General features: G+C 34.8%; 1 protein-coding gene across 1 annotated transcript in view; it reads right to left on the bottom strand.

Annotated features, from left to right (window-relative positions):
• Positions 1 to 5,599: 5,599 nt before the first annotated feature.
• LOC117326163 (intraflagellar transport protein 172 homolog) overlaps positions 5,600 to 25,844 on the bottom strand; it is a 43,550-nt gene continuing 23,305 nt past the window's right edge. The window contains exons 27-48 of the mRNA XM_033882802.1: positions 23,246 to 23,390; positions 22,777 to 22,866; positions 22,448 to 22,545; positions 22,062 to 22,197; positions 21,476 to 21,592; positions 20,720 to 20,862; positions 20,066 to 20,224; positions 19,700 to 19,880; positions 18,745 to 18,854; positions 18,232 to 18,367; positions 17,616 to 17,714; positions 16,899 to 17,008; positions 16,470 to 16,533; positions 16,016 to 16,102; positions 15,336 to 15,452; positions 14,793 to 14,903; positions 13,640 to 13,855; positions 9,745 to 9,804; positions 9,439 to 9,537; positions 8,425 to 8,578; positions 7,708 to 7,799; positions 5,600 to 6,892 (exon numbers count right to left, since the gene is read on the bottom strand). Coding sequence (XP_033738693.1) covers positions 6,803 to 6,892; positions 7,708 to 7,799; positions 8,425 to 8,578; positions 9,439 to 9,537; positions 9,745 to 9,804; positions 13,640 to 13,855; positions 14,793 to 14,903; positions 15,336 to 15,452; positions 16,016 to 16,102; positions 16,470 to 16,533; positions 16,899 to 17,008; positions 17,616 to 17,714; positions 18,232 to 18,367; positions 18,745 to 18,854; positions 19,700 to 19,880; positions 20,066 to 20,224; positions 20,720 to 20,862; positions 21,476 to 21,592; positions 22,062 to 22,197; positions 22,448 to 22,545; positions 22,777 to 22,866; positions 23,246 to 23,390 — 2,614 coding nt within the window. The 3' untranslated portion in view covers positions 5,600 to 6,802. The remainder of the gene's footprint in view (positions 6,893 to 7,707; positions 7,800 to 8,424; positions 8,579 to 9,438; positions 9,538 to 9,744; positions 9,805 to 13,639; positions 13,856 to 14,792; positions 14,904 to 15,335; positions 15,453 to 16,015; positions 16,103 to 16,469; positions 16,534 to 16,898; positions 17,009 to 17,615; positions 17,715 to 18,231; positions 18,368 to 18,744; positions 18,855 to 19,699; positions 19,881 to 20,065; positions 20,225 to 20,719; positions 20,863 to 21,475; positions 21,593 to 22,061; positions 22,198 to 22,447; positions 22,546 to 22,776; positions 22,867 to 23,245; positions 23,391 to 25,844) is intronic.

Here is a 25,844-nt window from a genome sequence, read left to right on the forward strand (position 1 = left end):
ATAATCAAAATGTGTTAATACGTTTTATAGCCTTAACTAATGAATGCACATACTTACATTTCAAAGTTTGACACAGGGACCATGCTCGGTATGGATAACATAATACATGTACACCAACTCATTACGAGAGTCGTAACTGTTCACTGTCGTCTTTCCAAATAACTCCTATATTATCACATGTGCTTTTTGTACTCGATGCACCGAAACATATATATATACCTACGCACATTCTAAGAAAAAGTCAACGCGACAGGTTGGTGGAGGCGGGGTATGAAAGATTTATTTGGGGGCAATTCATTATTTTTCCATTTTTAATTTAAAAGATCCAATTAGAAACTGCAACATCTGGAGGGCGGTAATAGCATAAAGTTTTTGTTTTTTGTTTGTATTGGGTTTCAATACTAGTGCATATTATTACCGAAAATAAAATTACGGTGTGTAGAAAGATCAATGTTTATTTATAGAATTCGGTCTAACGAACAATGTTTATGGCTCTTTGTCCTTACCTGGCTGAAGCCATTGGCATACTTTCATCCAGGTGAAAATCCATTGTATATTTTCATCGGCGTTAATAACTCAACAGATATGTGTTCTCATATTCACCTGTGAGAAGAAAACTGATAGGCATTTAAAAAGATAAATCGATTTTGGACAATGGGAATATGCTTAACTGAAGCAAACTGCATTAACTGTCGTAGATCAAACACTTGCGTGAATTCGAGACAAACATTGATAATTTGCATACCAGTCCATATCTGTTACGTAACTAGCCCGACTCCCTGACGTACGTTGTTGAGTACACGTATACAATCGTGACGCATCGTAGGGTACTGATTGTTATAAATGAACATAATATGTTTTTTAATATTTTAACCATACTTTATAGTGTTCTGGATTCATACCGCCGAAAACATAATCCACTAGAATATTTAAACGCTAATCTACGGAATAAAGAGGTTACCACAACCACAAAGTACAACATGTTTTTTTGTTTTTTTTTACACAATACTAGAAAAGGCATTCACCATTACACGATCGTAAATAACCTCTTATCATAAATAAACAGTGTTATCTTTAGACACCGACACATGTTAAAGTCCCGGCTCGACATAGAGCCTTTTACATCGCCTTCCATTTCTCTTTTTTAAAGCCGATTTACAAGACGTTGTAAGCATTAGTAGACACACCATTGTCAGTCCATCGTGGCAATCCACGGTCCAGAGGCTGTGCGTGAGCGTCAGGATCTTGGATCAACGACGATGTTGCCAGTCATATTTTTAATGATAGGCCTACTGTATAATATGAGCAATATATCAATATTCATGCATGCGCCAAATAAAAATAAAACCAATGATTGAATTGAAAAGGCCATTCTTATACAAGATGACAATTTAATTTTATAAAAAACATAATAACTATTATCATTAGAAATATTTTGAAAATCTCATCATAAGATGGCTAATTCCGCATCAGTATTAGAACAAAATGCAAATTATATGACAATTTACATCCCGTGTGCGTTGATATCAAATTGGTGACGACTGATTTTTTTGTCATTATTCAAAGATTATTAATCTACAAAAGATACTATTTTTAGTCAAATTAAAGATATGGTTTTAAATAGACATGGAGTTTCAGTCATTTGACGTTTAAAAGGAGCAATCAGAGCTTGTATATGGAAGAAATAAAAATGTCTTAAAATTGCTTACTTTATTTGGCTTTTGTACCAATATACTAAAACTTTAAATAGATATGCCATTGCCATTTCTACCTGTTCTTTATGGTAGATCTACAATTGTATGTCTAATCATTCGTGGATACTTCCAAATTAACGAAATAGATTCCATACAAAGTTTCCTACCAGAGGGTCTTTGACCTACGCTGTATATTTTACTATCCCTATCTTTTAAACTACAGTGACTGGTAAAATCAAGTTATAACGTACAAGCACTGTCTCTGTGAATGTCGTGATTTATAAAAACGGTTCAAAGTGGAGCTATTTTTAGGAAATAATTTGTGGACCTGTTGAATGCTAGAAGCCTTCCTGGTTTTTATTTCCCTGTGTGTGGAGACACAGAGACACAAATTATGGCAAAATAAATACCTGATAGTGCGGACTATCCAAACAGGAGATAATTACTGTTACAATTTGCTGTCAATATTGAACAAACTATCAGCACGTCTTTAAGGGTACTTAAATGCAGTGTCTATTTGATTGCTGGTTCAAACTTTATTTCTCTTTATAGCGCAAGTTCACTGAAACGTCATGATGCAAGCACACTGAAATGACAGATCTATTATACAGACGCTGTGAACAGAAAGCTTAAGTTAACAGTGGTACAATCAATATTTTATTTATCATAATAACCGTGTGTACAATGTATATGTATACAAGCTTCGAAAAATAAAATAGGCATTATCTTATACGGTTAATATAACTAATATGCAAATACTATACAAATCATGAAGATTCAATTCCTATAAAACACTACAGCAATGCACATAAATATGCGTCAAGGTCATGTATTTTGGGAGCGGTTCTTACCTGACAGAGGTAATAGATATACAGGTGTTAAATCCATATCAGGTTTTCGTCGGCATAAACATATTAACTGATTTCTGTATCCATTTTCACCTTTGAGAGGAACATTGATTTAAACAGGCAATAAGATGCATTAAAATGTCAAAGAATGCAGTTATGGATAATTGTGCACACTTGATAATCACTGCAGTATTGGTAACGCGAGGTTGATACGCTGCATGTCTGTTCCCAGTGATAACACAGTCGAGTACGTAGAGAACATGCGCGTTACGCCTCGATACACACTTCCTTGTTGAATGAAAAGAAGTCATTCTTACTCTACAGCGACATAACGTAACGGAACGCTCACAAAAAGAATATGCCAATTACATTGTTATAACACAGTAGTATCTCGTATCAAATATTATACAATGTGATCTGTAAAACAGACCGTCATACAGTGAATGACCCACTCCACACAAAGGCTTCTTTGACAGCCACCCGACCGACTTTAATAGATCGACTTGTAAGCATTAACGACTAGCAGTTGATAACACAGTGCATATTTTCTTTCTCGTCGGTAGCCACTACCCGTAATTAAAACGTTTATTTCTTTCCTCAAAGAAGTGAGCTCAATTAGTTTTCTGAATACATTATAAACATTGTATTTATCTATTTATCTACTATAAACCATTTAAATATGGACTACTGTTTATTGCTCATATGAATAAAGATTATAATCAAACAAACAAGAACGCCGCGACGAACAACAGTACAGTTAACAGATAACATATCCTTGGTGTAACGCCTTCAATGACACTTGAGGGCTTTTTATCTGGACGATACGTTCATCAACAGTTAGATACACTCGGAACACCTCGGCCGATTCTCTACGGTTAGATGACCGTAGAGAATTGGCCGAGGTATTCCGAGTGCAGTTAGATAGACAGTACATTATCAAAAGATTGAAACAGTAATGAAACAAGAGGTCCAATGTTCCTGCATCGCTCATCTGTTCTTCAGCTTATAGAGAAAGCTTTGCTAGAAGATTCAATTTCGTCTGATGCAGTTCCCAAAGTACCACTTCTTTTTGGCTATACTTACACACCAAATATCACAATCCTGAATAGATATACTATTTAGAAGTCGTTTTAAAGGTGTTAACACATTTTTGTCCTGTGACTTAAAGAGTGGATCAATGTCATCTTATAGGTATCAACTAACATCACTAACGAGTTCTAGAAGCTTTACTTTAATTTCGGCTTTATCTTACTCATTTTTTTTTTTTTTTTAATCATTATTACTGAAAGGCGAGAATATATTGTGTCTTTTCATACAACCATTCAAATAAACTACATGGCACTTTACGCAAGAATGCAACTTGTCAAATACCATATGACAATGGACCTCTTTTTTCCTTTAAAACATGTTGGAAGTTTTTAACACAAGTGGCATTGGAATTTTTATCAAGATTATTCATCTGAGGATACTAGTGTAAAAAGCATTAATCTTCAACCTAAAATACCAGTATTCCGGAAAAGTCATTTTAAGATCTTTATATCATTATATCTTATATGTTGTTTTGTTTTATTCTTTTTTATTCTTATATCTTTATATCTGTCACCTTAAGAGTATGTCAATGTCGTTTATTTAAACAAACTTTATATTCCCTCATCCCAGAATGTCAATTGCAAAAAAAATTAATCGCTTGAAAACAAAGATGGATGAGGGTTAAACGCTAACGTCGGACAGACGGACAGGCGCAATAATACCGATGGCAAACTCCTAGTGTACTCTCAAAATTCAAGACCGCCAATACGTAGAAAGAGTGACTAATAGGAGCCCACATATGTTTGAAAAGGATCCTTCCATTGACTTTGAAGATGAAATGACGACAAGGACTGTTTACGGACGGACAATACCCATCGCCATTTCTGATGACGGTGGGTTTTAAAATTGTTCGGTCGACAAACACTATTTATGCATGCTATCATTGTTAAATTTTAGAGCCATCGGTTAGAAACGGAGAGGAAATCTTCACACCGGCTGGACGGAATGAAGAACGTCATGATTTAAAAAGATAAATTTAATAGCATTTTGAATTGTGTTGGTGTTATTCCAAACTGGTCTGGTAGGGAATTCCAGTATCTTGGGTGCTTCTGATCGAAATGAGTGTTTGCCATACTTAGTGGTCCTAACATGTGGTATACCCGCTGTGTTGTGTTATCTAAATGTGTGTGATTTTTCTGTAGTGTTGATCAGATCGTGTGCTTGGTATTTGTTTATTGATGATTTTGAAATACTTCCATGGCAAAAATCAGAGTCCCCTAATTTTGAAAGAAGGTAATTTTGAACGGGCTAGTAAATTTTCGTAGGTGTCTTCATGATTGTTGTATATGAATCTCGGTGCCCTTTCCTGAATTTGTCTTTCTTTTTGTTTCAGCGCTGAAGTATTATGTAATTGGACAGAAGTTGAAGTTGGACAGAATAAATGAATGGTATATGGTGAGTTTGCCTAGACTGCTGAAGTGTTTTCCTATACGTCTACGTGTGTTGGGTTATTTTGATGCTTTTGACAGATGTTAGAGACGTATGAATGGATGTTTTAATAGAAAATATATTGAGACCCCTAAGAATTTTACCTCTGTTTAGCACTTAATTGAGAAAAACACGAGCAAAAGCATAACCCCTGGAGTATCGAGGATGACAGTGGGATGCAACAGGTCTTACTTATTTTGTTTTTACAACAATATCACCTAAATAGAAGACATCAGAAGAACTTCCCTTATCCGGCAGATAGGTATGGCTATATTTAGTCGCCTCTTACAGTATGCAGTGTTATACAGCTGGCATATTCATACACCTTACTGTCTAAATTGAAGTCAGGCATATACCCTACATGAGCGTTATTATCCAGACCTACCAATTATGCAAATTGGGTTCCCTTCCCCCAAGGATTCTTCTGAATAAAGGTCAAATTATCTAGATCTCAATTAAAGAAGAAATATTCTGTAAAGATTATGTAAAGATTAATTAACCTGCATTTCTCAGCTATTCTCTAAAACAACAAAGGCTAAATTGTTTTTCTAGTATCACTTTTTATTTTACAATAAATTAATAAATTACACAACAAAATGTATGAGTGATTTCGGACAAAAAAAAATGTTTTTAAAACTAGACTTTGACCGATCTGTCTAACAACATCTTCATTTAAAAAGTACATTGACCAACGGCTCTTCTTGACATCTGGAATTTCTATATGGACGGATTTAAAGACATAAATATATTTCTCGTCCAGATGCAAACATTGTGTTATCACAGTCAAATTACACATACAGCACGATTTTAGAAAAGTAAATGGAATTCTCTGACACAGGTATATCAAAGTACTAGGAACAGTTTAGAGATTAACATCCATATTAAATCCATATATCTACCTCAAAGCCAGATCAAGTATATTTCCTTATATCAGAAGTCAACTGAATGATATTTATTTTCAAAAGGTTTTAGAGGAGAAACGTCAGTGTCCTGTTTTACAGATATTGTAAAGGTTTACATAAGGAAATTATGGTACAAACTGGTTTTTCTCCAGTATAATAATTTAGTCATCACAAATGAATCTCCTTTTGTGCACTTTTGTCTCTTATATAATCATCCACTTGGCCATAATTCTATGAATTGTCAAAAGTGACCTTGACATTGGTCCAAATACCCTTAAACACAGACTCGTTCAAGGTATTCTCATACCGGACCACTGATATAAAGTTTTATCAAATTCTTTCTGAAATGATTTCTCACAAGTGAAAAAGAAAGTTTCTATGAATAGTAAGAGACCTTGGTCCAAACACCTTGAAACACAAACTCGTTCAAGGTGTTTTCACTTGAACATAATATGCATAACTAATATGCATAACGAAAAGTTTGAACGAAATGTTATACACAAGAATTATTGAACACTTTTATCTATATCCTCCAGAACCTTGTGTTGAAGATAAAATCTGCCAGATGATTCTGTAACAGGTAGAGAAAAAGCACCTTTTATGACCACCATGTTTTCTGGTTGATGAAACTCCTTTCTTATTCCCAACAGAAGTCGATTAACAGTTTAATAAACTTTGCTGGCAAAACCAAGTTGTCAGTTTGAAGGTAAATGGACGGTTTAATAGAAAAATCTTCTGAAGAAATTACTCTGAGGGATACAGAACAAAGGTGTGATCCCACGAGACAAATAAAACAGCTTTAACTATCGGTAGCAGAAAAAATTTGCCGAAGAGTCAATTACTACTGGAAGGAGTAGGTGGGATTAGGTGTCGCTCCACACCAGACTCCAATAAACTTTAGGACGTCTTGGAGCTCTGTGCTGTGGGAAACCTACAACAGGACAAAAAACAATAAGTTAATTGAGAAAAACAATCTATGACATGTTTATTTATTATCTGGGATAAATATCTACATCAAGTAACAATCGCAATAGGTCTGCATAATATCATACCAAGGAGTGTTTACTAGTCAGCATCAGGTCAACAGTGTTTTCATGATGGACTTATTGACTTTCAAATGATCATATGCCAAATGAAAGCAGATCCATTCTTTGGTAATTATTGAACTTTTTTGGAAATTTTTAATATGTCTCACATAAAATAAATTCCTCCTGTAAATAATCAAAAACAGTATTTATCTAAAGAATCTACATCTCCAGCAAAATTAAAAAAAAAAAAAAATAAAAATCATTTTATGTTTTCATTGGACCAACTCATAACTTTTGGCCCAACTTAAATTCAGGACTACATCAGCAAACAAATCTACCACACTCAGAACTATCAAATCAATCATGTTTATACATGGATTGGCGATCCTGTCATACTTGACAAAATTCTATCAGTAATCAGATTTCTAGTTTGTGTTGAAATGTTTTACTTAAAATCCCAAGTAACACTGATGGTCACTCTAGAATTTTCTGTAAAATTTGGCCAGGACTAAAATACAAGTCTAAGGATTTAAAAGAATCATAAAGAGGCATAAAACAGAGAAACATTGAAATTTTCACAATATTTCAAATGAATGTATTGTGAAAATTTAGTAATAGCATGATGGTGCTAATTAAAAAATATGTGCAGGGCCTGAATTAGATCAGAATTTCCCCAATTCTTCTTGTCAACCTAAAACAGCCTGAAGCAATGTCTTACCTTTGTGGCCATTAAGAACTTATTCCAATCATCTTTGTTTGCAACTTTTCCTGCCTGTTTGAAATCCAGTTGATTTCTCAACACAGGGTAACCTGTCAACAAATCAAAACAAAAGTCATTCAGGACTTACATACATTCTACCCCTACATTACCCTCAAAGGCTATCAAGTGTGACCTTTGACCCCACAACACTGAATACATTGCAGATAGATGCATGTCAAGATCACATGACGTGATTGTTACATCATTTTGATCCAGGTCATGGAAATGCTTCGCTATGTTCTACGAATGAATCAAATCAGCAAGGACATTGATTGCAAACAATGAATGGCGTTACTATATGAAGTCATTTTGGCTGAAGAATTCAAGACCAATCTGATCTTAATTGCGGATTCCATTAAGATAATATCATTGAATTGCCATGGTATGAGGGGGGAAAAGATAAGCAGAAGGATGTCTTTTAATACCTATGAAGTAAGATTGCAAAATTTACAAGTTTATCGCAGGGGAGACAACTTATCACAGATAACAAAACAACAACAAAAATTGTTTACTTGTAAACGAATACAAAGATTTATTATCAAAACAATGAAAGAAAGAAAGATGACTTTCAGGGTCACAGTGATCAGAAATTTCATACTTTTATTTTCGATAAAATCTTATTGTTATTTTTTTTAATCCAAGAAAATATCAAATCCCTGTTAAGGATAGTCCTACCTGTGATTACACAAGGGAGTGAGCGGATACCAGTGTCTGGGGCCATTAGAGAAGCCTCGTACACATTCCTCTCATCGCGGGGCAGCACCTGTTCCACTTTCTGGTCCATAGACACAGCTAACACCCACTCTTTGATATCCTCGTGTTGTTGGCTCTAAAAACAACAATAACCGATAAAATCACATCCTCATTTTCGTTGCAGCATGGATAACTCTCAACGCAGGGATATAGGACTTTAATGTACAGTCCGGTGTAAAGATATTTAAGAATCTCATCCCTAGGGTGGAGATTTTTTACCTTGCCCCTAAATTTGGTGATAATTTATTTCTGTAACCCCTACCCTCTCATTGTTGGCAGTTTTCATTAATTACATAACTTTTAAGATGATGTTAATATATCTTTTATGGTAATTTTATAATTTTCATCCAGAAATTAATTATTCACATTTATTTTATACACATGATATACTAAGGTGACTACACATGGTGTTATCAAAGAGTAAACTTGTCAAAGCACCAAAATCACAAATAAAGCAAATCAAATATATCTCTTTGAAATTTTAATAATATATTTTTAATAAAATCTACTTTAGGGTATACAAATTGCAAATTTAAATGAAGTTATTACCTCCCTTTAGCCAGTAACAGTTTATCAGTACAAATATGACATATACATATTTATCTGCTTCAATCTGTTATTTTTATCTAAATTTCAAAATTATCTCTTTATACCTAGAGAAGATTTATATAGGCTTAGCATGTTATCTGATCCTATTGTGTATTTTTGTACAATAAAATTTGTTGAAATGAAATCAAATATAACTGCTAGTAGTAAGGTATCTATGAGTGTGTTGACAAATCTAAAACGGCAAAAAGAAAAAAAAATCCACTATATGGATTAACTTATATTTGTAATCAATAAATGTAAAGTTTTGAAAGTTTTTAATCAAATCTTCATAATAATGTTTGAGTAAAATTGACCACTATTGTCACATTTGCTGAAAACTATACTTACTGCGAGGTGAGCTTTCTCTGGAAGTGGTATTTCAAACGGAATATCTGTGTCCTGGAAATCAGTATGGTCCAACATGTCCAGGGAACCTTCCTCTATTGCCTAAAACCAAAACGTCTTCACAGTTAATTTGTATTCAAAATGGCAAGCTTTGAAGCCTTTTACAGTAATAATATGCTATATGGCTTTGGAAAAAAGTAGTAAAAAATAAATATTTAGTTTTGATTCATGAAATTATATTAGTAACAGCTGTTCTAATGAGTAACATTGATATTTCTAATATTGTGGGTTAGTGGTTATGGTACCTACCTCTGAGATATCTAAGTATCGGTTCAGAAACACAAACGCCATGTTTTCTTGAGTAGTGGCCTGAAATTATAAAATAAAATCTTTTTACAACACAACAGTTACACCTCACCAGCCATTATCCTACTTCATCATAATCGACATTTTGTATTACTAGGAATTTCAATTTTGCTGTGTAATAAAAAAAAACCTTCCTCATATGTATTGGCTTTTGCAAGGATGTTGAACCAAAGACAAACAAAAATATATATATTTCAAAAACACAATTTATAGGTCATTCCGACTTATTTCACTTAAAAGTAAAAAGTCATACATTTGAAGAAAACTGTTACTACTCATCAAAGCAGGCAGCAGGTCAAATATTATGACTCTGGGGGTTATGGTTCTAAAGAAGTCATAAAGTTCTGACTACAGACACTATTACATATTTTGTTCAGATGTATATCGTGTTTCGAGGACATTTTTTCCATTTATGAACATTATAAACTGCCAGAAACTAACTCTTTCTACAGCTCCTTCTGAACATGAAAATGTATGATTCATTAATTACAAGAATTAATGAAAATCTTATGAAGGGATTTTATTTTGTAGTTTTGATGAAGATGTCTAAGTAATATATTAATTATCAACTGTCAGAAACTTTGAAATTCTCAAAATTATATTTCATCTATAGCCCGAAATTCAATTGAATGTCATTGAATACAACTTTAAAATTTTATGGCTTACTTGATGCTAAAATGAAATCCTGACAATCAAACTAATACAATTGTTTAAAAAGTTCAAACATGAGATAAGCTGTTAAATAAAAGATAATGATTATCCACTTTTGCAGTATGACTGTATAGCAATGACATTTGATCTCAAAAGAACTTTCATGCAAAATATCATACATCTTTAATGAGTGTATGGCCAATATTGCAATATTTCTTAATAAAATTTTTAGACAGACAGGCAGATAGATTGGGTTTGGTTTATTGGTTTGCTTTATTTTATTTAACGTCCTATTAACAGGTTTGGTTTGTTTGGTTTGTTTTTGTTTAACGTCCTATTAACAGCCAGGGTTATTTAAGGACGTGCCAGGTTTTGGAGGTGGAGGAAAGCCGGAATACCCGAAGAAAAACCACTGGCCTTCGGTCAGTATCAGGCAACAGGCAACCCAGGGGTGGAGAGCTAGTGATTAAGTGTCAGGACACCTTAACCACTTGGCCAATGCAGCCCCATGATAGATTGTGTAACAATATTTGTGATATATAAAATGCAGTAGAAACCTGAACCGACACATTTCGATGAAAAAGAAATTATTCATGTAACAGTTTCTAGTATTTTGCTAACATACCCGACACATCATGCCCGCTTCGTAAAAGGCCTTGTCAGCTGGTATGATGTCTGTGTGCCGCAGCAGTGACACAGACAACTTGGTGGCCACACTGTCCAGGGATTTGTGAGCCATAGCTGCGGACCGTGTGGCATAATAGTGAGCAATGAGCAACATCCACTCAAACTCGTTATGTTGGGGAGAACCACTTTCATTAGACTTTCCCATGTTCTCATTCTGAAAATATAATACACATATTTTGTTAATGATCAAATCTACTTACCATAAAAACCCGTGTAATTTGCGCACCCCCAACTTTAAACTTTATTTCAGTACAAAAAAACTAAAATTATTGAAAATGTTAATTCAAAATATGTTCTTGATACTTCACTTAAGAAAATACAGTTAGACCTCGTTATCACAAAGTCTATGGGGGCCATACAAAAACTGAGATTCCCAAGTATATCAGCATTTTTATCATTGGAACCATCAAAAGTGGGTTCTTTGAGCTCAAGATATTAACAAGATTTGTCTGTATTACAATAAGTTATGCCAAAAAATCTAAATCAAATAGGTACACTATAAAATTGGTAAATTGCTAAGGCTTAGTAAAATTAATTACTTGGTTCTCTGGCAAATTTCCTAAAAAGAGATGAGAGAGTGAGTTTATTTTTTTTCTCATTTTGTTGGTGAAAAAACAGACAAGGGCATGGTTTTTTTTAACCAATCATTATCAATTTTCAAATAAACTGCTTCAAAATATTGGAAACAATGATTGATCATCATGGTTCTATGAACACATCTAATTTCACAGTTAATTAGAATGGAAATTAACAACAGTAGAAAAGTTTGTTTGTGATGCTTTTTTCCACACATTTTCTCCTGAAGAATAACGAGGGAGATTATTTTTTTATTTCAGCCAGGAAAAATATCTGAGATGAGGGGCCTTTTTTCATTTTAAAGTAGACAAGAGGCCCAATGGGCCTGTATCGCTCACCTGGCTCTACAGCAACTTTGAAGTTGATTGAAGTCATTTCTAAAGATACTATGTTGATTACCTCTTTATTCAAATATCATTGTAAGCTAGTTTTATTCATATTAAAAATTTTCTAGTCCTTCATTCCAGCATTCTATTGGCCTAATATCAGGTCTTGGAGGCTCTTGGCTATCGCAAAATTATTGTTTACAGATTTGAGCCGATTTCACCCCTGTGACCTTGAATGTAGGTCAAGGTCATTTATTTGAACAAAATTGGTAGTGCTTCACCCCAGCATGCTACAGGCCTAATATCAAGTCCCTGGGCCTCTTGGTTATTGAGAAGAAGTCGTTTGAAGATTATAGCCTATTTGACCCCTGTGACCTTGAATGAAGGTCAAGGTCATTTATTTGAACAAACTTTGTAGCCCTTTACCCCAGCATGCTACAGGCCCAATATCAAGTATTACTAGGAATTTCAATTTTGCTGTGTAATAAAAAAAACCTTCCTCATATGTATTGGCTTTTGCAAGGATGTTGAACCAAAGACAAACAAAAATATATATATTTCAAAAACACAATTTATAGGTCATTCCGACTTATTTCACTTAAAAGTAAAAAGTCATACATTTGAAGAAAACTGTTACTACTCATCAAAGCAGGCAGCAGGTCAAATATTATGACTCTGGGGGTTATGGTTCCAAAGAAGAAGTCATAAAGTTCTGACTACAGACACTATTACATATAATGTTCAGATGTGTATCGTGTTTGAGGACATTTTTTCCATTTATGAACATTATAAACTGCCAGAAACTAACTCTTACTACAGCTCCTTCTGAACATGAAAATGTATGATTCATTAATTACAAGAATTAATGAAAATCTTATGAAGGGATTTCATTTTGTAGTTTTGATGAAGATGTCTAAGTAATATATTAATTATCAACTGTCAGAAACTTTGAAATTCTCAAAATTATATTTCATCTATAGCCTGAAATTCAATTGAATGTCATTGAACACAACATTGAAATTTTATGGTTTATTTGTTGCTAAAATGGAATCCTGACAATCAAACTAATACAATTGTTTAAAAAGTTCAAACATGAGATAAGCTGTTAAATAAAAGATAATGATTATCCACTTTTTCAGTATGACTGTATAGCAATGACATTTCATCTCAAAAGAACTTTCATGCAAAATATCATACAACCTTAATGAGTGTATGGCCAATATTGCAAAATTTCTTGATAAAATTTTTAGACAGACAGGTGGATAGATTTGGTTTGGTTTATTGGTTTGCTTTATGTTTTTTAACGTCCTATTAACAGCCATGGTCAGTTAAAGACATGCCAGGTTTTGGAGGTGGAGGAAAGCCGAAGTACCCAGAGAAAAACCACCGCCTACGGTCAGTACCAGGCAACAGGCAACCCAGAGGTGGAGAGCTAGTGATAAAGTGTCAGGACACCTTAACCACTCGGCCAATGTGGCCCCATGATAGATTGTGTAACAATATTTGTGATATATAAAATGCACTAGAAACCTGAACCGACACATTTTGATGAAAAAGAAATTATTCATGTTACAGTTTTTAGTATTTTGCTGACATACCCGACACATCATGCCCGCTTCGTAAAAGGCCTTGTCAGCTGGTATGATGTCTGTGTGCCGCAGCAGTGACACAGACAACTTGGTGGCCACACTGTCCAGGGATTTGTGAGCCATAGCTGCGGACCGTGTGGCATAATAGTGAGCAATGAGCAACATCCACTCAAACTCGTTATGTTGGGGAGAACCACTTTCATTAGACTTTCCCATGTTCTCATTCTGAAAACATAATACACATATTTTGTTAATGATCAAATCTACTTACCATAAAAACCCGTGTAATTTGCGCACCCCCAACTTTAAACTTTATTTCAGTACAAAAAAACTAAAATTATTGAAAATGTTAATTCAAAATATGTTCTTGATACTTCACTTAAGAAAATACAGTTAGACCTCGTTATCACAAAGTCTATGGGGGCCATACAAAAACTGAGATTCCCAAGTATATCAGCATTTTTATCATTGGAACCATCAAAAGTGGGTTCTTTGAGCTCAAGATATTAACAAGATTTGTCTGTATTACAATAAGTTATGCCAAAAAATCTAAATCAAATAGGTACACTATAAAATTGGTAAATTGCTAAGGCTTAGTCAAATTAATTACTTGGTTCTCTGGCAAATTTCCTAAAAAGAGATGAGAGAGTGAGTTTATTTTTTTTCTCATTTTGTTGGTGAAAAAACAGACAAGGGCATGGGTTTTTTTAACCAATCATTATCAATTTTCAAATAAACTGCTTCAAAATATTGGAAACAATGATTGCTCATAATGGTTCTATGAACACATCTAATTTCACAGTTAATTAGAATGGAAATTAACAACAGTAGAAAGGTTTGTTCGTGATGCTTTTTTCCACACATTTTCTCCTGAAGAATAACGAGGGAGATTATTTTTTTATTTCAACCAGGACAAGTATCTGAGATGAGGGGCTTTTTTACTTCAAAGTAGATGAAAGAGGCCTATAAATTAATGTCAACAACATGATTTTAATCAAATGCTAAAGAGGCAAGTTAAAATTCACTGCCAATGACTGGCATTTGTACAGTGTGTAAAATATTAGTAAGATAAAAGAATTTAAAGATATCCTATGCTCTGATTGGTAGAGATTGTTGTTTTCACTTGTGTTATAAGACTGGCAGAACGGAGAACAGAACTCACTAAATCATAGAATACATCTCTCAGGTCCGCCCATATTCTGTAGGCTTCAGGTCGATTCAAGTCTCGTGTGTTTACAACGTCACTAAATATACGCTTGTATATGTTGAAATTCTGCAGGAAAAATTAAGAACAATGTGAAATTTTGCAAACAATATTGATTTTGATTACAAATGAAATAATATGATTGCAAAATAGAACATATTTAATGTGTTCATTGACCACCCAACACATACAGAAAATCAAGCATTATGTTCCCTAGTAAACCAGTTTCATGAAACAATTTAACCAGGAGAAGTGATTTCTAGCTTGAACATCCACATGGGAAAGCTGCTTCAATTAAGAAAAAATATCAACTTATCTAAGAAATTTACCAAATGTGTCCAACTTTTTTATCTTAAAATTCAGACTTCAGTAAAACTTTGAATCTTCACTTTCCTGGCTTATATTACTATTACAAAATAATTGTTTCTGTTTTAATTAAAGTTTCTGTTTTAATTAAAGTTTCTGTTTTAATTAAAGCAGGTGTCCAGTTCCATGCTTTACCTGGGCATTTGCAGGCGCTCCATATCGGACGTAAATATCCAAAGCTTTTCGACTTTCACCTCCTTTGATAAGATCTGTGGCATACAACGCAGCATACTTGTGTAGAACCTTGGGATTCTGTCAAATATAAATTTTAAATAGTTAGGTTTTAAAATGAAAACTCTTAGTACTGTACAAAAGAAATATAACTTGTAGGGTTCTGTCAAACATAAATTTTCAATACTGGACAGTTGGTACAATTTATCATGGATAAATTCAAATATATCCACTGTGGAAGTCATTAATTATAATGCAAAAATGAATACTAAACCACAACAAATATATGTATCTGTACTATTTATCATGGATTAATTCAAATATATCCACTCTCATTAAATATAACGCAAAAATAAATGCCATAACACAACAATTATTTGTATCTTGAGTTATAATCTCTGTAAACGTTTCACAAATGTCTAGACTTGTTCACTAGTATTTTGCAAAATTTTTACAATGAAATGCTGCACAAAATTTTAAATACCCATGAAACCTCAACATATTAGCTAATATTAGGAGCTATTCAGTTGATTTTAAAAATTTTGAATCAGTCAAGGAAAGTAAAATGAAGAATATGTAAATTTTTTATATAGGGATGGACTGAATACTGGTTAATGTGTTCCTCCTGATGGGTTAGGCTTTACCTGTTGTTCTGCTGTTTGTAGACATTTTTCCCATTCACCCTTGCCAGCATACATATCTAGTGCTCCAACAACGTCGACACTGGCCAGCTGTAAAATACCAAAAGGAATGTCACGATATCATTTTGGATTTACCAAATATACATTTGTTTATAAATATTCCATAAAAAGTATTTTAAGTTATAGGAACTATGCAGAGAAGATATTGATGTATGTCCAGTGCCCCAGCAACATCAACAATGGCCAATTTGAAACTGCCAAAAGGAATGTCACAATATCATTTTGAATTTATCAAATACACATTTTTCTAGATATTACATGAAAAAATATCCTAAGTTATAGGAGCTATGCAGAGAAGATATTGATGCATTTTTTTCAAAGTAACCCTATCCCTTAATTAGATTATTATGTAACATAAATTTATGACAATGGTTCCATTGTAGAGACTCTTACTTACAGCTTCTGCCTTTCCTTGATTTTTCAAGTGGTCTTTGTAGCGTTCATCAACATAGGCCTCCAATCTACAGAAAACAATTAATGGTGCAATTTCTTTTAAATGAAAGGTCAATAATGAAATTAGAAAAATCAGACCGATAATGACAGGGGGACTATATTGCTAAATAGAGGGTCTATTCCAATGGAATTTGACAGAGGTATAAAAGGGCCTAGTCGTTAAGAAAAGGGGAGAGACTAACTCCACAAACATGGAGATCATACAAACTTCAAAACATTTGCCTCCGAATGAAATGTACATTATCCTGTGTTGAGAAGTTAATATATTGTATCAACAGTAAAATTTTCCCTCCTGAATAGGCCACATGATAGCATTGACTCGAAGTATTTTCAGCGGAGGGTTATGATTTCACAGACTTTGTATATGGATTACCTTGGTTCTAACTCCTTGGCGACCTTCTTGGCTTTGTTCCAGTCCTCACCAGCCATAAACATGTCTATGGCTTCTTTGATTAAGTCAGCACTGAGATAAAGTTCTGCTGCCTAAACATTTAAAAAAAAAAAAAAAAAAAATACTTAATACTATTATCACACAAAAATTATCAAGACAATTTCCGTAATACATTCAAATACTGATACAGTCACAAAATGATTTTGTCATAAAGATGTCAAAAGTCAAAATGTAGCCCACAGTGACTAACTTCTGGTACATGACACATTGACTTCCTAAGATCCTCCTAGGTTTGCAGACTATGTCCTAGAAAAGAGAATGTGGATGGATGGACGGACAAACAGACATGATGAATATTGTATACTGAACAGAACTTCCCTTTTTCAAAACAAACAGGAGTAAAATCCAAGGTAGGGGTATTACAAAGTATGATTTATCAAAAAGAACAGATTTTCTTCAAAACTTTTAACTATTTAGCATTCCTTTCATTTGACATCTTGCTTAACATGCAGTGTTTAAACATGTTCTTACAAAATCCTAAATACATGTACTCCATTTTTGGTTTAAAATGCAGAAAACTGAAAATTAATCACCAGGTTTCATTAAGCTTTAATCTACAAAGGGCCTTCCGCCAATATAGAATCACACACTGAGACAGGATTCTACAAACATTTTCTCTAAACAGAAATCAAAGCTTACCTTGCTGTGCTTCCTCATTTCTGCTAATCTTGGCGCCACAATCTCAACCACAGTCTGGGCTTTGTTCTGTCCGAGGAATTTTATTGCAAGCTCACCTGCCTGTTAAGTTTCAATACAATATAAGAATTGTGCTCATTTTAATACTTTTAAACATATCATTAATAAGTTCTTTGAAAAATAACCACACCTGCATTCAAGTACATTATGTAATTGCGCCTTGAAATTTTAAAGTTGTATAATGTCGACCTCAGTCTGTAACAGTTATAAACCTGTGAATAGTAAAAAAAAAAAAAAAAAAAGAAATCAGGTATAGCATCTGGATTTCTTAATACTGTTAAGTTTAGATAAATCCATTCATGAAAATGAATTCATGCAGCTTAATGGCATTAAGATATAGTTAAACCTTTCTGTAAAGGAAAATCAAGGGAGCAAAGAAAATTTGTCCTTACAGACTGATGGCCTTATAAAAAGGTTAATACACAACAAATTATATCAGAAATTAAAACATGTCTTTAAATTATGATAATAGTGTTTGGTATACAGAGTGGGCCTTTAGGACAGCTTAGACTATATAACGATAGATTCAGTTTTCATAACAGATTTTCGCTTGTCTAACCTTGATCCAGCATTTTTCTATGAGGTTTGTGTCGGTGGTTAGCTGTGGTGTAACTTTGAGGTAACACTCTATAGCCCTGGCGTACTCTCCCGACGACTCCCACTCGCGCGCCTGTTGTACCATAGCCTCTGCCCCTCTGTAAAAGAGGATGAATATCTTATCATCACTGACATATCTCATTTTATTGGTTATCATTGTTTGGAATTCAAACTCTCCACAAGTATACCATTTTATGTCAAATATAAAACTGGGCAGCTCAAATTAAGTAAAAAAGAACTGTTACATTTAAAAACATTTTTGACAGATAGATAGATTGATTTTGACAAAATCTTCTGTTCCTGTTAACAGATCTAATTTGTACAATATTTTGTCAGAAAATGTATATCATTGATGTTAATATTGAAATGTGTGAAAAATCTTTCATCTATTTTAAAAACTATTCATTGATGTTAATATTGAAATGGGTGAAAAATCTTTCATCTATTTTTTAAAATTATTGAAAATAAAACTTACCTTGTATTTTTGTCTGTCATCTCGCGGTCATACTCATCCTGAAGTCCCTGTAACTTGTGAGGTACATACTCCTTACAAACCCGCAGGGCATCCTGCCACATACCCGACTCCTGCCAACACAATGTAACATTTGTTAGAATACACATTACCGTATTTATCCTGTTGTAAGCCCAGGAAACCAACACAATATACCCAAGGGAGACCACTGGACGTACAGAACTACCTATACCTGACATTGTGTCTTGTTTTCTTTGTGTAATATAATTAGTGATTTTTAAAATGCATATATCGATAAACTGTATTAATTTTTTTCAGTTTACATGTTACCGTATCTGTCATGTAGTAAGCTCAGGAGACTAACCCATCTATCAACTTTGACTTGTATGGGATAATTGACAGATAAAGGAAAAGCATTTTACTTAAAACTGCAACAAACATGGGTTGACTTATCAACAAACACAGGCTTACCGACGTATAAATATTTGAATGAAATATCTTTCTGTAATGAAGTGAACCAAAGTGTACTTTTTTTTCTTACAATAGATACCATATGCCAAGGTCATAATTTTCAAATTTTACTTTTCTTGAAGTTCGTAATGTTTTACCCGTCCTTTTTATGTATTGTCTGGGATATTCCTTATTACTTTTTACAGCTTACCAATGTATGAATATTCAGCAAAATTCTAGAGATAAATTTCACATTGAGGCTTTCACAATTTCATGTAAATATTTTAGGAGTAAGATTGCAACACACAAATTAAATTATAATGTAAATTACTCTCTGATCAAGAATTGCCATACAACAAGAACACACCATAAGATGTACCTCTATTTGATAAATCAAGAATATTAGGGCAATCTGTCAAAACATTTGGAATTTTATAATAATAAAAAAAAAAAAAAAACTTTTTTATTTCACCATTATCTAAAAGCTGACCTGATAGCATATTTTTACCTTGTAATACTTGACTGCTAGCTCTGGTCGCTGGGCACGTAGTAAGTAAGATTCAGCTCTCGTATAATCTTTCTCCTCGAACGCGAACCTTGCCTGTCCAACCAGGACATCAGCTACAGAGTCAGAATCGTGTGACTCGGCCACGCGCTGGGCGGAATCCCAGTCCTGATTATGAACATACCTAACAAAAAGGATTGTCATTTATTTGCACTTTAGCCAATATTTCAGCAAAGTTTTCTGTTAAATTCAAAAAATACAGTTTCTTTATTCTCTTTAATTATCAACAGTCTGATTTGATCACTGCATATAAAATAAAATCAGTTTAGCGACTATAATCAATTTTAGAAATTTGAATTTTGCACTCACATTAGAACAGCCTCTTTTGGTTTTTGTGCATTTATAAACTCGCGTTCAGCATCTGCAAATCGTCCTTCATCTTCTAAGTACATGGCATGCTTGAGATGGATTTCTGGCAGTTTATTTTTCATGGCTATGCGAGCCAGTTCAAAAGCAAAATCAAATGCACTGAAAGAAAACGAGAATTCAAAATAAATGTACAAATCAATCAATTCTACATTATTATTTGTCACAGCAAACAAATTGTTTTCTTTATACCCAATATGGTCTGTAACCTCAATATGGAATGCATTTCTTAATATACTGTATGGTCAATTGACCATGGTCTAGAAGACACTTAAGTCTAAAGACACAATAACTTTCCATGGCTAGAATTATATAGATTTTTTTTTCAATAAATCAGAATGCATGCTTGTCCACAAAAGGCAATCATTCCCTGGGAATTTTAGCTCAATGAGGAATTAAAATTAGGGTTAACATATTGGTAATGCAGTTCCCTACGCCGGACAATGAGAGACTTGATTCCTCCAACTACACTTTTGAAGCATTTGGATGTTCATTATTCCCTTCAGAGATCTGCAATTCCTTGTGGAGAGAAATGAATTTAAAAACATGTCAATTTTTTTCTATCTCCACTTTTTTTAAAAATAATAAAAAACGCACCAATTTTCTGTAGCATAGTCAATAGCTGCCTCCAGCAATCCAAACTTGTTGAGGAGTTTGACAGCAGAGTCCCCACCAAGGCTTCTAGCCCACAGATAGGCCACCTGTTTGGCAGCTGTGGCCCCACCAGCATTCTTTGCCACCTATAATTACACAAATAATATCAGTATATCACATGACATAATACAGGGTTCATACAGATTATGCCAAACCAAATTCAAGGCCATTTCAAGGCTTTTTCAATGTCTTAATTAAATGTCCATTTTACCTGTTATCTAAGTCATCTTGAGAGGGAACAAGAGAACAAAAAAGCAACTTATAATTATCCACTTGATCAAAATACAACTTGACAAGGTAATTATTAACGTCTGTAGGGGAGGCGACATAGACAAGGTTGAATCCAAATGATCAGTGGCCAGGGTTTCACTTATCCTAATGAAACCTTAATATTCCAAGGAATTTTTCAAGGCTGTAAACCAATTTTCAAGGCTTTTCAAGACCCAGAATGAAATTCAAGGCTTTTCAAGGCCCAGAATGAAATTCAAGGCTTTCTCAAGGCCCGTGCTAACACTGTAATAGTGACATCCTATTGGCTACACACATGGGTACTATGGGGCAATACTGCCCGCTTCTCAAGGCTCTATCAATGGTGCGAGATTCAACATGAATCTATTGTGACCTATTATGACAGTATATATTGTAAATGTTCATATTTGTATTTCCCTGCACTGGTGGCCCTGATTATGTATAACATACCCTGTGAGCCTCGTCCCACATATCCTGAGTACGGTACATGTTGACAGCAGCCTTCCAATCATCAGCCTCGAGGAAGTGATGTTCTGCCTGTCGCAGGTTATTTGTCTCCATTAACTCCTACAAAGCAACCATTAATGGAAAATCTCAAAATGTCCTTTCATCATGACACTATTGCAAACATTCCCCTGTATTAAAGCATGTTTTAATTATATTTTTACCAATAAAATATTGAGAAACATCAAAATAGTACATTAAATGTAAATTATTTTTTCAATGGCAAAAATTTTAATTCACCTCCTAGCTTACCAGTAATTAATATGTAGAACAAGAATGACTAAACATTAAGTACCAATCAGGAAGATATATGAAAAATACATGGATTGGATCAGTATTGTTAGCCTTTAATTTTGGGCATATGCTATTTTTTGGAATTCACACTATGAATTAATAGAATATTTAATTAGTGCCTTCATAAATGACAAAAACATTTCACAAATGTGGCTAACATTTTGGTTACTTTGAATTCTCTCTTCCATATTTTTTCTGTCTATTGTAATTCTTATGACGATAAAAGACATGGTCAGACCTGGGCTAAATGGACATGTGTATCCTTGACGAGGTCTGGATGGTGGGTTTTCACCAACTTAATCATATCACCATACATCTTCTGTTTCTTGTACATCGTGATGGCCATGTCAGGCTCAGTAACAGCTACGTACAACCTGCAGGTTTAAATTACAAACACTTAATGAAGACTTGTTTATATGGAAGCAATGCTCAGATCAATAAAATTTCAAAAAATAAAATGTTAACAGCTATATATACAACCTGCATATTTAAAATACAAGCATTTCATAAATTTTACAGCTATATACAACCTGCATAATTTTTAAATCCAAAGCATTTCATAGTTTAAGTCTTTATATCAACACCACTGTGACAACAATCAATTTTCAAAACAAAGGGACTGACTTTTCTGCCTCCTTGAACTTGCCCTGGTCCTCCAGCTGCCGAGCCTGGGAAATATATAGTGTGGCCACATCGTCTGCTTTCATGTAACCTGATGCCAGCTGTGACACAAAAAATAAATAAACTGGTTATTTCACTCTGAATCTTCGCTAGCAATTAATTTCATGTTTTTATAAGTATAGAGTTACATTCTGGCCCCACACTAGACATGTGTCCATCAAAATTTCTAACTTTTGATGTTTGGGCAAGAGGTTACTTGGGCTAGCTGCTAACTAGGTTAATTATCTACAGTTAATTGTGCTCCGGCAATATCTGTTATCATATCAACACACCTTATGAGCCATCTCCCATCGCCCAGCATTGTTGTACATGTCAACTGCCTCTCTAGTACAGCCAGCCTCCACATAGTATCGCTCAGCCATCTGTAATGATGATAGTCATCAATATATAAAAATAGTACAGTCACAAAGGAATCCAAAATTCCCGAAAATGTGAAATATATTGTTCAAATATCTGGGTGTGGCTGCGTACTGTAACCATGGTTATTTTCGCAGGGGGTTCAATTTCCCAATTTCGATATGTAACTATATGCATGGGGGTAATTTTTGCGATCAAAAGTACTCCTTATAATTGGCTAAATTTCCTGCTCGCGTAAATTTCCACGTTTACAGTATATCTCTTAATCATTACAACAGTTACGATAAATCACAAGAGTCTCCATCTGAGTTTCAATCGGATTGTTATTAGATGTGAAATCTTAAACTGAAAAAACAAGTGATTATTCATATTCCTCCAACTTACCTCCAGTTCACCGGTCGTGGCGTAATGATCCGCTATTTTCTTGTAGTACTTGGCGGACATGGATGGATCCTGTAGTTCTAGGATCTGAACTGCCTTTGCCCATTGTCTCGAGCTAATGGCGGCTTCAACTGCTTTCTTTGTTGCCCTGTAATCAAGATACATTTACAATTATACCAAGAATACTTTAGTATGATTAATATCAACATCCATAACAGAAAATCACCTCCACCTCATTTTCCTGAATATACCCTCTCCAGCTGATATCATCCTTTTCTTTACCAGTGACAACTGATCTAGCTTCTCTTCATTACCATGTTAACTTAATAGTTTTAATATTGCATTATTTGCCTGACATTTTTTTCAACCATGACCTCTGACCTGTGAAAATGACCTTTTATTTATAAACCTGACCTATATAATCTGTGACATCAACTTTTTACTTATGACCCTGACCTCTGATCTGTGATATTGACTTTTTACTTATGACCCTGACCTCTGATCTGTGATATTGACTTTTTACTTATGACCCTGACCTCTGATCTGTGATATTGGCTTTTTACTTATGACCCTGACCTTTGATCTGTGATATTGGCTTTTTACTTATGACCCTGACCTCTGATCTGTGATATTGACTTTTTACTTATGACCCTGACCTCTGATCTGTGATATTGACTTTTTACTTATGACCCTGACCTCTGATCTGTGACATTGACTTTTTACTTATGACCCTGACCTCTGATCTGTGATATCTGATTCACTCCATCTTCCTAAGACAACCGCCATCAAGCTAATACATTACAGAATGTCTCACTTTGGACTGTTATTCTAACTCAGACTCGATAAAGATGCTGATTGAATTATTTAGCTGTCATACTAACCCGGCCTCCATAAAGTGACTGATGGCGTTATCTAACTGTCATACTAACCCGGCCTCTATAAAGTGACTGATGGCGTTATCTGTCATACTAACCCGGCCTCTATAAAGTGACCGATGGCGTTATCTAACTGTCATACTAACCCGGCCTCTATAAAGTGACTGATGGCGTTAACTGTCATACTAACCCGGCCTCTATAAAGTGACTGATGGCGTTATCTAACTGTCATACTAACCCGGCCTCTATAAAGTGACTGATGGCGTTATCTAACCGTCATACTAACCCGGCCTCTATAAAGTGACCGATGGCGTTATCTAACTGTCATACTAACCCGGCCTCTATAAAGTGACTGATGGCGTTATCTAACTGTCATACTAACCTGGCCTCTATAAAGTGACTGATGGCGTTATCTAACTGTCATACTAACCTGGCCTCGTTAAAGTGACTGATGGCGTTATCTGTCATACTAACCCGGCCTCTATAAAGTGACTGATGGCGTTATCTAACTGTCATACTAACCCGGCCTCTATAAAGTGACCGATGGCGTTATCTAACTGTCATACTAACCCGGCCTCTATAAAGTGACTGATGGCGTTATCTAACTGTCATACTAACCCGGCCTCTATAAAGTGACTGATGGCGTTATCTAACCGTCATACTAACCCGGCCTCTATAAAGTGACCGATGGCGTTATCTAACTGTCATACTAACCCGGCCTCTATAAAGTGACTGATGGCGTTATCTAACTGTCATACTAACCTGGCCTCTATAAAGTGACTGATGGCGTTATCTAACTGTCATACTAACCCGGCCTCTATAAAGTGACTGATGGCGTTATCTGTCATACTAACCCGGCCTCTATAAAGTGACTGATGGCGTTATCTAACTGTCATACTAACCCGGCCTCTATAAAGTGACTGATGGCGTTATCTAACTGTCATACTAACCCGGCCTCTATAAAGTGACTGATGGCGTTATCTAACTGTCATACTAACCCGGCCTCTATAAAGTGACTGATGGCGTTATCTGTCATACTAACCCGGCCTCTATAAAGTGACTGATGGCGTTATCTAACTGTCATACTAACCCGGCCTCTATAAAGTGACTGATGGCGTTATCTAACTGTCATACTAACCCGGCCTCTATAAAGTGACCGATGGCGTTACTTACCCGCCTATAAGTGACTGATGGCGTTATCTAACTGTCATACTAACCCGGCCTCTATAAAGTGACTGATGGCGTTATCTAACTGTCATACTAACCCGGCCTCTATAAAGTGACTGATGGCGTTATCTAACTGTCATACTAACCCGGCCTCTATAAAGTGACTGATGGCGTTATCTAACTGTCATACTAACCCGGCCTCTATAAAGTGACTGATGGCGTTATCTAACTGTCATACTAACCCGGCCTCTATAAAGTGACTGATGGCGTTATCTAACTGTCATACTAACCCGGCCTCTATAAAGTGACTGATGGCGTTATCTAACTGTCATACTAACCCGGCCTCTATAAAGTGACCGATGGCGTTATCTAACTGTCATACTAACCCGGCCTCTATAAAGTGACTGATGGCGTTATCTAACTGTCATACTAACCCGGCCTCTATAAAGTGACTGATGGCGTTATCTAACTGTCATACTAACCCGGCCTCTATAAAGTGACCTGATGGCGTTATCTAACTGTCATACTAACCCGGCCTCTATAAAGTGACCGATGGCGTT

Source organism: Pecten maximus, chromosome 4 (genome assembly GCF_902652985.1).
Source record: "Pecten maximus chromosome 4, xPecMax1.1, whole genome shotgun sequence".
Taxonomy (NCBI): Eukaryota; Metazoa; Mollusca; class Bivalvia; order Pectinida; family Pectinidae; genus Pecten; species Pecten maximus.